This window comes from Rhinopithecus roxellana, chromosome 17, assembly GCF_007565055.1.
Source record: "Rhinopithecus roxellana isolate Shanxi Qingling chromosome 17, ASM756505v1, whole genome shotgun sequence".
Taxonomy (NCBI): Eukaryota; Metazoa; Chordata; class Mammalia; order Primates; family Cercopithecidae; genus Rhinopithecus; species Rhinopithecus roxellana.
In genome coordinates, this window is record NC_044565.1 from 63,589,255 (window position 1) to 63,601,333 (window position 12,079).

Here is a 12,079-nt window from a genome sequence, read left to right on the forward strand (position 1 = left end):
CTCTGTTCTCAGGGAGTGTGGTGTCTAGAAGGTAGAAAGTAGACATTCTAGAAAAACCATAAAGATTAAATACAGTGTTTAATGCCATAGTAGACAAATTTGGATGAGGTAAAGAGGATTTAAACAGCATATCTTGGAAGGTGGGCACCTGGGGTCAAAGTCTGAGTAGGTAAACAGAAGAGGTGAGTAATCACCAAGTGGATGGAGCTGAAAGATATGAGAATAATTGGCTTAATCTTTTTGGAGTGTGTCATGGAACATAAACTAGACCAGAGGTATGGTTTATTTGCAGTGGAACCAGGATTCCAGAGATTACAGTGAAATAGACTTGGTAGGGAAAGAGCACAGGAAGGGAAGTCAATGAATAGGGAATACAAAGAAATATGAGGATAAGAGATGGCAGTGTTAACATTCTTCCAGCTCTCTATTATAGATTCTAAGTAATTACTTTTCAGCTCTTATGTAAAAGCCCTTTGAGATTGTTGCCATCTGTTACAACCAGCTATCCTTTTTGCTATTATCTGATGACTCTTACTCGATATATAATATCATTCATTAATGACTTGGGCAACTGGACATTCTACCATTCCTGTTTAGCCCATGAGGTTGAACCCTTCAACAGCATAGCCTAGGACTAGGTTAACTATAACCCCATGTGAATGGTCTATGAATATTGAACATGATACTGGAAGATGAAGACGTTGCAATTTGGTATGATATGTAAGCTTTTAATTCTTTATATTATTTAATGTCTTTGTGTGTGTGTATATGTGTAGGTTAAATGTATCTTTAGAATACAGTATGAAGAGGTCTTGTATATTCAAAGGCCTATTGAAGAAGACAGAAGAAAATTTTTTCAAGAATTGATTCTCAATCAGGCATCAATGGCTCCACCACGAAGGAAACATGCTGGTAAAGTTTGTAAAGCCTTTAGGAAAATGGGGGGGGTGGAGTTAAGAAATGCCCTTTCTGGAGTCAGTTTATTTTAGCCCTTTCTTCATGGAAGTGAGGAGAGTTTGTCAGGTTCTGTTTATCTTTAGATGACATGTGGAAGTGTCCATTGTGTTCATCTGACTTGAGATTGGGAAGTATAGCCTTGTTAAAGCTTTACTAAATAGGACTTCTTCTTATGACTTCAACCACTTCCTCTGGTAGATTTCACATTATGGGGCTCAAAAAGTCATAGAAAAAAGTCTTCAATTCTCCTATGTTTTAGTCACAGTAAGTACCCAGGACTTGAACTGGCAGGTTGTGAACACCAGGTGTTGTGCTCATTACTTTTTGGGCCATGGTAGATTTGATGGGCTGGTTAGAACATTTGCCATTTCTAGTTTATTTATTGATTGACTTTTCAGAGACTTATTTAGGACCCATTACATTTAACATTTTATTCTAGGCATTTGAAAATCTATTCTGGCTTTGTTTTAAGTGTTAGATTTTTCTTGGGTTTGGACTCAATAATTTTAGACTCAAGAATTGAGCTTTAAGAGGTACCTCAAGAATTTGTCAGGTTTCAGTTCCTTGACATAGTAAGGGCTGCATTCTAAGTCATTCGAAAGAGATTTCATTTTCCTAATCTTAAAGATGTGTAAAAGATAAGATCTACTTGCTTAATCTTTCAGCCTCTTCTAGGAAGTAACAATCCTGTTTGGTAAAAATTTTTAACCCTCTTTACCCTCGTTCCATCTTTCATGTTTCTTAGAGCCCTTCTTGGAGGGTACTCAATACATTCCTCATCCCTGCCAAGTCCTTATTTTTCCATATTATTTTTGCTTTGTTTTTCACTGGTTGTATTATGTAACATTTTAATAATTTTATTGTTCTTTAGTGGCTCCTTTCCAAATTTTATTGGTGTTTTAAAAATGAACACCTATCAAATTGCTGTAGTTTTGGTTTTTTCCCTCCCAAAACCTTGGGAAATTTAATATGTAAATTATGCCTTATTTATGTTTATTTTGTTGCTTCCTGTTAATCTAAATATTTCATTATGAAAATGATGTATTTCAGTCTTTCATGCTTCTAGATGTATTTTAATCTCATAGATTTGAATTTTCTGTGTTTACCGTTGATACTCTTTTTCAGTTGTTTCTGTTGACTTTCAGTTTTCATCTTAGGAGCTATTTAGAAATCAGTGAAAAATACTTAGAATTTTAATTCTGAGCTTTAGTGTGATATCAGGGAAGTCTTTTAAAATTAGAGAACATTATAATTAGGAAAGTTAATACTTTACCTTTTAAGAAGATTTTTGGTTTTTCTTAGGATAGGTAGTGAGTACCATGGATTTTACATATAACACTTAGGACTGGTTTTCCATCTCCTTCATGACCGTGGAATTCCATTTTTTGTTCTTTTTTTTTTTTTCCCCTCCCTTCCTGCAGGTGCCATTCACTGTCCCTACTCTGTTGTACTCAGAATATGAGGTCAGGAGACCTGCCTTTCTTTTGGGGATAGGAAGGATCAAATATTACTTGCCCATTATAATTTTTATGCATATAAGGCAATCTCATTTTAAGAAGCAGTTTTTAAACAAGGTTGACTTGAGAAAATCAGTATGCAATACTTTACTTGGAGATATTTGTGTTGATTTGAATTATTTCTTGTAAGTTATATATAAACAATATTTCAAAATCAAATTATTTTGTTTTTTAAAGGGGTCCTGTTGTGAGTTATTTTATAAAGTGAAGCTATTCCCTTTTTGTTTCTATGCAAATTTTTACTTGCTGGATTTGCATGTTTCACACATATAGTCATGCGCTGCATAATGACATTTTGGTCAACGATGGACTGCGTGTATGATGGTGGCCTTGTAAAATTATAATACTGTATTTTTACTATACCTTTTCTATGTTTAGATACACAAATATGACTGTGCTACAATTGCCTACAGTATTCAGTATAGTCACATGCTGTCCAGGTTGATAGCCTAGGAGTAATAGACTTTACCATATAGCCTAGGTATGTCATAGGCTATACCATCTAGGTTTGTGCAAGTATACGCGTATGATGTTCACACAATGACAAAATTGCCTAACTGCACATTTCTTAGAATGTATGCCTGTTGTTAAGCAACACATGACTGTATTTGTAATTCTTTTCTTTAAAGAACATTTTGAGAGAATGCCAAAAAAGGGTCCTGGCCCATCATGTTGGAATCTTAACATTTTCTTCTGTTTTCTCTAGCTCTTTGTGCTATGGAAGTGCTTCCTCTTGCACTACCTTCTCCACCTCGTCAATTATCAGAATCAGAAAAAAATCGAATGGAGGACCAGGAGGAAAATACTTTAAGAGAATTGCGGTTGTTTCTCAGGGATGTAACCAAGAGGCTGGCCACAGATAAACGCTTTAACATCTTCAGCAAACCGGTGGATATTGAAGAGGTCTTGTTTCAGTAGTGTGCAAACAGTGAAGTTGAACTGGCTAAAAGAAAAAAATATTGACATCTTTTTTTGGAAGGAAAAAAAAGCAAAGGCATGGATGAATATTACCCCTAGCCTATAAAATTTTAATCCATGTGATAACTACCTATGTCATCAGCAAATATCTGGTGACTTTTGGATGAAATTAGCAACCAATTTATATATGTCCTCTTAATTATTATTAATCTTTGTGGTCTCTTACTCTTCGATTTAAGAAGAGGATTAAAAGTTGCCTTAGTCAAATATCCATACTAGACTATTTTTATTCCAGGATAAATTCTGCTCTCAAAGAGTATATTGGTGTTAACCAATCAATACCAGTTAATACTGGCATTTCCCAAATTATGTTTACCTCATCAAAAGAGGTAGCTAAAAACCTGAAGTTTCTTTGTCTTTCATATTTTGGAAGTGCCTGTGGCTGGGATGCTGTTTGAAGTTAAAACATCCTGTGCAACTAAATTATTTTTCTTTCTAAGGGTTTTCTCTGCTCCCAGTGGAAAATTTCTCACTTTATATGTGTATTATTTTGTGTGCTTGTGGGAGCATGGTTTGTGATGATGAGAAAAGAAATTTTCCATTTGGGAATCAATACTGTCAACTACCTTTTCGGTTTTTGTTTTATCCTGGGATAATGTAGTGTGTGGATGAACACAGTGTAATCTTTACTGGCCTCCTTCTTATAGTTCAGACTCCATGTTTGAACAGCTTTGGTGTTTTTAGTTTTTTCTTTCTTTCTTTCTTTCTTTTTTTTTTGAGACGGAGTCTCGCTCTGTCGCCCAGGCTGGAGTGCAGTGGCGCTATCTCGGCTCACTGCAAGCTCCGCCTCCCGGGTTCACACCATTCTCCTGCCTCAGCCTCCCAAGTAGCTGGGACCACAGGCACCTGCCACCTCGCCCGGCTGGTTTTTTGTATTTTCTAGTAGAGACGGGGTTTCACAGTGTTAGCCAGGATGGTCTCGATCTCCTGACCTCGTGATCCGCCCGTCTCGGCCTCCCAAAGTGCTGGGATTACAGGCTTGAGCCACTGCGCCCGGCCTATTTATTTCTTTTTTAAAAAAATAATTGAATTATGAGTGATTCAGAGTTTAATGTTGTATCCTAATTGTGAAATCTGTGCTTTCGGACCTGAGCGGATTCCTTTGAAACCATTACCTCATCTGTTGCTGGGAAGAATGAGCTAGCATTTACATTCTTCCCGCCCCCGGCAAGTCTGAAAATAAATACTTTCCCCCCTTTTTGGAATAAAGAGACTGATTTTATTTGTACCTTTATCCACAATACACTGTTTTTTCCATTTGGTCCTCTTATCAACCTTGTAGGATCATTATTATTATTCTTACTTTGCAGCTGGGGAAACAGACTTGTTGGCAAGTGACATAGCCAAGACTTGAAAGTTTTTTTTTTTTTTTTTTTTTTTTTTTTTTTTTTTTTTTTTTTTTTTTTTTTTTTTTTTTGAGACGGAGTCTTGCTCTGCCACCAAGGCTGGAGTGCAGTGGCCGGCTCTCAGCTCACTGCAAGCTCCGCCTCCCGGGTTCACGCCATTCTCCTGTCTCAGCCTCCCGAGTAGTTGGGACTACAGGCGCCCGCCTCGTCGCCCGGCTAGTTTTTTGTATTTTTTAGTAGAGACGGGGTTTCACCGTGTTAGCCAGGATGGTCTCGATCTCCTGACCTTGTGATCCGCCCGTCTCGGCCTCCCAAAGTGCTGGGATTACAGGCTTGAGCCACCGCGCCCGGCCGACTTGAAAGTTTTTTAAAATTCAAAGCCCACATTCATTATCATAGCTACTTTATATCTTTCCAACAGGATAACAGGACATGCCTAATTTGCTTTTTTAATTAATAGATATCCATTTATATTTGTGGGAATTTCCCCCCCTCATAGTGTTTTTAGATAATCTTAAAACTATCAGCTGATTAAAAAATTATTTTAAATAAATGTGATATGGGTGCGTGCCCTTCCTTCCACTCCCCTATTTGGTATATTTGGACTCTTAACATTTCTTAAAGGATAAGGGCTTGCCCCCACCTCAACCTCCCATGCTGAGAGTAAACCAGTTTTGCTTTTGCTCAGGAAAACTCTTTTCTTTCTAATCAGAAAAGATTTGTCAGATTTTCAAATGCCGTCTGTAATAGTTTTATAAATGATGGTAAGGTAGTACAAAGGGATAGAAAATGTTGGTCAGATAAATATTTTATTTAGGCTTATGTTTCTCTTGTTTTCTCCTTTGTTTTTCTTCTCAGGTTCATTCAGCTCTTAAGCTGAAAACATAGGAGTCTCTGGGAAGGATAGAGAGGGGGAAATAAGATAACCTAAAACTAAAGTTTTTATTTAACTAATGAATTTAAAGTGTCTGAAAACTTTATCAAATTCCAAAGCAGACTGCAGAGAAAACAAAACTTTAGAAAATAAATGTTAAATTTAAAATTAAGCATAGGGTGGTAACATTTATAGTCTTTTATAATATACCTTTTAGAGTGCTTTTTAGTTTATAAAACAGTTTCCACTTGTACACAGGTATTTGTGTCAAATACCAGAACTAGGAATCCAGCTAATATCTTCTGAGGTAGTTTGTTTCAGTATAACTCTGCTACTTCTCTTATAGGGAGATTGACTGGTTTTTCAGCTCCTAAAGGGTGAAAAATGAATTAAAACACACATACACTGCTACTTAATATTTTTTATAAGTAATCCTAAACATTAAAAAACATATAAATTACGTATATGTGCGTGCGTGTGTGTGAATGCATAAATTTAAAAATAATGGTATCGATGCCCTCTGAAACTATGAGAAAACTAACCCCACGATCATAGAGCAGAACTTAACCATCTCCCTAGAAATCTTTCCTGGACTAATTTTAGACATTACTCCTAAGACTGCTTTTATAGCAAACCTATTTACTTGATTTGAGATTTGCATTGGGGAAGGCAGTAGATATGTAAGTTGCTAGCACTTTCTTATTGGTTGGGGATACACAATTTATTGGGCAAATCAAGACTTAATATCTCTTGTTTAGGGTTATCTCACAGAAAATCAGCACAGAAAGCAGCATGTTTGTTTTTGTTTGTTTGTTTGTAGATTGCTTTATACCTAGGGACAAATCCAGCAAATCTCATACTGGTTAGGAAAACTATACTTAATTTTCTTATGTAATTGACTCTAAATGTTTGTGATGACTCCAAAGGAGTGGAAAATACTTTCCATGAAATAGTTCACTCTAGAAAACTGAAAAAGAAAATTTTTGTTGAAAATTTAAAGAGATTTATCAAAATAACTTATCTCATAGTATGAAAAGTCTTTGCTTTTTATTTTCCTTTTCTTTTTCTTGAAATCACATTTATTGATGCTTATTGGGTACTTTTGTCCATACATTCTCTTCTCAGATATGCCCAAAGGGTTAAAAAAAAAAAAGACAGACATGGTTTCAAATTTTAAGAACAGAAACATTTCAGAGTTGGTTTAGGTATGACTTGGAAACTGAAGCTTTCATGGAAAGTATGGCAGATAGTAACTTTGGTAGCATAAATAGCCCTGCAGTTTTATCTTTATAAATTACTTATTTGATATTTAGATTTAATTTTTAAAGAACTTTGTTTTTATTTTGTGTTTTATGAACTGAGATGATATGAAAAACCAGAACTAATTTTTATTAAAATATCTTATTTGTTTTAGGTTTCAGATTATCTTGAAGTAATCAAGGAACCAATGGACTTATCAACAGTGATAACTAAAATTGATAAACATAATTACCTGACTGCAAAGGATTTCCTGAAAGATATTGACCTTATCTGTAGCAATGCTTTAGAGTATAATCCAGACAAGGACCCAGGAGGTAAGGATACATAGGGCAAGGTTTCCCTTGATAATCAGTCAGAAGACAGTTTACCGTTTAAATACTAAGTCATGCCTATGTTCTAGATAGATTAATTTTCACAACCTGTTGTTTTTCAAAACTTCTTAATAAGAAACTGATAGTCCACATAAAAATAATGTGTTAGAGAATTGTATAGTTATAGGTATTATTTTCAGGGGTTCGTTTCTTCATTTACGTTCTACTTTTTATATTTACATTGTGATTTGAGAATTTAATTGAAAATTTATTAGTCAACAATCACAGTGCTGATAAACACTGGGAATTTCGAATTCATGGGAATCCATGATAGGATAAGTTTATGTGTCAAAAGATCCTTTTATGTAGAATGTTATCTGTTCTTTTGATTGTTGGTATTTTTATGTAATTATTTTATTCCTAATCCATCCTGTATTCAAGTGTACAGTCCCAACTTTTGTTATATAGTTGATAACAGATATATCCTGGAAGACCACCAGGAGTAGATCTGCAGTGAAACAAGATGAGGTGATTTATTATACTGAGGGAGAATATGTGTCATAGGGAACCATACAAGATTTGGGCTTGTGTTAAGAGATTTTGGTTAGAGTATAAGGAAGTGGGGCTTTGCAGTGGATTAGATGCTATTGGAAAGTAGGAGTAATTTTAAGAACCTAGAAGGCAAGAAAATGGAGCAAGGCTAAAGCTATGATTGATAAAGAAACAGCAATTGGCTGGGTGTGGTGGCTCATGCCTGTAATCCCAGGACTTTGGGAGACTGGGGTGAGTGGATCACTTGAGCTCAGGAATTTGCAGGCCAGCCTGAGTAACGTGGCAAAACCCTGCCTCTACAAAAAAATTACAAAAATCAGCTGTGTGTGGTGGTTGCGCACGTGTAGTCCTAGCTACTTGAGAGGCTGAGATGGGAGGATCACTTGAGCCCTGGAGGTTGAGGCTGCAGTGAGCTGTGATCATGCCACTGTACTCCAGCCTGGGAAACAGAGTGATAGCTCTTCTCAAAAGAAAAAGGAAAGAAAAGGGAAAAAAAAGAAAAAAAAAAACCAAAGAAACAGCAGTCATTCATATTAGTTAGGATTGTGTTTGGTCATTGACTATTATTATTTATTTTTACTTTTTTGAGATGGAATCTCCCTCTGTTGCCCAGGTTGGAGTACAGTGGCATGATCTCAGCTTACTGCAACCTCTGCCTCCTGGGTTCAAGAGATTCTCCTGGCTCAGCCTTCCGAGTTGCTGGGATTACAGGTGCCTGCCACCGCATCCAGCTAATTTTTTGTGTGTTTAGTAGACACGGGGTTTCACCATGTTGGCCAGGCTGGTCTCAAACTTGTAACCTCAAGTGGTCTACCTGCCTCAGTCTCCCAAAGTGCTGGGATTACAGGCCTGGGCCACCACGCCCAGCCTGATTATTGTTTTTTTTGGTGGTCAGGACAATGTTCATGTTTTGTCTGTGTTTAGACATGATTAGACAAAGTGGTCTAATTTTTCTCTTGACCCGTCATGGGCACAGGGTGGCCTTGTCTGATATTACTGTTCTGTGAAATTGTTTATGTTTAATTGTAGTACCCTGAGGCGTAGCTGACAGTGCCAGGCCAACTCCTGGCTGTCAGGAGCCACTTTTTGCTTTTTCACTCTATTGAGAATTCTATTTATTTGATAAGTAATACTAAAAATAAAATGCTTCTTGTTTTTAAAACATTCATTTAAGTTTTTGTTATCTAAAGATAGTTAGAATATAATTTTTGCTTTGTTTTGTTTTTTGTTTGAGACCGAGTCTCACTGTGTCACCCAGGCTGGAGTGCAGTAGCGTGATAGCGGCTCAGTGTAACCTCCGCCTCCTGGATTCAAGTGATTCTTGTGCCTCACTCTCCCGAGAAGCTGGGACTACAGGCACGTGCCACTACGTCCAGCTAATTTTTGTATTTTTAGTAGAGATGGGATTTTGACATGTTGGCCAGGCTGGTCTTGAAGTCCTGACCCCAGGTAATCTGCCCCTCTCGACCTCCCAGAGTGCTGGAATTATAGGTGTGAGCTATGGCGCCTGGCCGGTGCTTTGTTTTGTATCTGTATTTTGAGGCAGAGCTTCTCAACCCAGGCCATATGGTAAAATGAGTTAGATTTCTCAGTTTCACATGAAATTAGGTATTTTTTGCATCAGTTTCAACCATACTAAATCACAGATTCTATCATGGGAAAAACTGCAATTACTTTTGCACCAATCCAGTAATTTCCAAGTTAGGAGGCAGAATAAAATTTTGCGTAGCTGGACTTTGTATGTAACAGTTTTCAGCTTTATGTTATTTGCCTCTTCTAGTTTTGTTGTTTGTTTGTTTTACCTGTTTTTGAGTTATTTTATATAACACACACACACACACACACACACACTCTTTTTATTTGGACACAGCATCTTGTTCTGTTGCTCAGGCTGGAATGCAGCTGTGTGACCTCAGCTCACTGCAACCTCTGCCTCCTGGGCTCGAGCAATCCTCCCACCTTAGCCTTCCAGTAGCTGGGTAATACAGACACACACCATCACACCTGGCTAATTTTTGTATTTTTGTTTGTAGAGAAGAGGTCTCGCCATGTTGCCCAGGCTGGTCTCAAACTCCTGGGTTCAAGTGATCTGCCCACCTCGGCCTCCTGAAGTGCTGGTATTACCCATGTGAGCCAGTGCACCCAGTTTATATATATCTTATAGAAAAATATATGAAAGTAGAACAAAGAAGAACATTAAAAACGTATAATTCCATCACTTAGTGTTTTTTCTCTGTTTCCTTCCCCATCCACGGATATACTGCGTGTAGAATATATACATGCATCTTAGTTTTACTAAAATGACTAGGATTTTTGTAAATGTTGTCATTCCTATAATATTTTGTGAAAAGCTTATTAGTTAATGAATGTATTTCTCCAACATTATTTTAATCGTATATAGATCTCATATAACAGTTAATACCCTATTGTTGGACATATTAGATTTTTTAGTTTTTTCCTCTTTTGTAAACACTGATAAATATCTTTGTAATGCAAATTTTATGTTGATTCTTAATTATTTCCTTAGAATAAGTTCCTTAAAGTGAAATTTCTGGATCAAAGAATATGTATCTTTTAAGGCTTTTAATCTGTGCTATTAAAATTTTCTCTAAAAATTAAAAAAAATTATACCAGCAGCAGACTGGGTGTGCTGGCTCACACCTGTAATCCCAGCACTTTGGGAGGCTGAGGCAGGCGGATCACGAGGTCAGGAGATCGAGACCATCCTCGCTAACACTGTGAAACCACACCTCTACTAAAAATGCAAAAAATTAGTTGGGCGTGGTGGTGGGCGCCTGTAGTCACAGCTACTGGGGAGGCTGAGGCAGGAGAATAGGATGAACCTGGGAGGCAGAGCTTGCAGTGAGCTGAGATTGCACCACTGGACTCCGGCCTGGGTGACAGAGCGAGACTCTGTCTCCAAAAAAAAAAAGAAAAAAGAAAAATTATACCAACAGCATCAGGGCCACTGTAAGCCAATATAGCAATTTTTGGTAAGTGAGAGAACCTCCTTCTTCAGTTGGGTGCCATTCTGTAACAGGATGGATAGTGAGGCATGGGCTGGATGTCGGCCCCATTTCACTCCCTTCCCTTGCTGGGGTCCTGTGTGAGGGTACAGCCTGCACAACTGTCTATGTAGTGGCTTTGGGCAGTGTGTACCTACACCTTCAGCCTGGTTTTCAAGACACAGAGGCTGCTGTTATTGTATAATATGTAATGAGAATGTGGGCTTTGGATTCAGACCTAGGTTTTAGACCCATTTCTCCTATTTCTTAGCTCTTTAACTTTGATCAAGCTAAGCCCTCTAAATTTTAGTTTCCTCATCTGTAAAATGGGGATGATAACAACATTCTTTAATTGGGGTAGTTGTAATAATTAAATGAGAAAGTGTATTAGGTTGAACCTTATGAAATTGCTGTTTTCATATGGTTCATCCTAAATATCTTAAGCCTTTAGCGGGATAGCTGGGACATGGTAAGAGTTCCATAAAGGTTAGCTGTTGGTGTTTGTATTCTTATGATCATAATTATTTAAATTGTGCTTTAATTTTTTTATAAGTTGATTTCTTAGTGGGTACCTGCATATTTGCTCTAGAATGACCCTGTATACTTTGTCCTTATTACATTCCCTGGACCATACTTTAAATTTAGTTCATTTTGAAACAAATCTAAGACCTGGTAGTGAAAATGAATTTAAGTGCTTAGAAAGAGCCAGTTGACAAGATCAATCCATATTTTTCCCCTCTAAGTAATTAGTTATAACCATGTTGATATTAATATTTTAAGGAAGAAGTAATGGTTTCTGGTGCATAATAACATTTTGCTACAAAATGCAGTTCCACAATGAAAGAATATGGCTCTGTCTCACAGAGTTAACACGGTACACTTGTAACTTTCTTCCTTCACTTGTTCCGATATAAAAAGTGGTATAGTTCAAAGGCATTATTTTGGCTGTGTTTAGATTTTTTTCATATCTTTCATCAAGCAACCTCTTTTTTTTTTTTTTTCTTAGCAACCAGAACCACTTGTTATATTCCAGAAAAGCATCCTCAGGGTGTGTTGTGTAGCAAGTGGAAATTACATGAATGTTGTATTACGTTTACAAGTTCCCATGAGTATTTGGAAGCTTATAGTGTTCTCTTTTGCAGAACACTTGGCCATTTGGGGGAAAAACTAACATATACATAGAAGACAGAAGCCAACATTTTGAAAGATATACATGTTGCCTAAGTGTTGACCCAGATTCTCTCCCTTGAGGATGATGGGAACAGAAATTAAATGATGG

General features: G+C 37.0%; 1 protein-coding gene across 5 annotated transcripts in view; it reads left to right on the forward strand.

Moving 5' to 3' along the window:
- Positions 1-12,079, forward strand: part of ATAD2B (ATPase family AAA domain containing 2B) — a 229,435-nt gene that overhangs the window by 135,262 nt on the left and 82,094 nt on the right. For 3 of the 5 annotated variants that reach the window (XM_030920718.1, XM_030920716.1, XM_010358480.2), the window contains 3 exons: positions 777-912; positions 3,181-3,377; positions 7,087-7,246. In XM_030920718.1, coding sequence (XP_030776578.1) covers positions 777-912; positions 3,181-3,377; positions 7,087-7,246 — 493 coding nt within the window. The remainder of the gene's footprint in view (positions 1-776; positions 913-3,180; positions 3,378-7,086; positions 7,247-12,079) is intronic. The other 2 variants (XM_030920717.1, XM_010358481.2) reach the window with 1 other exon arrangement.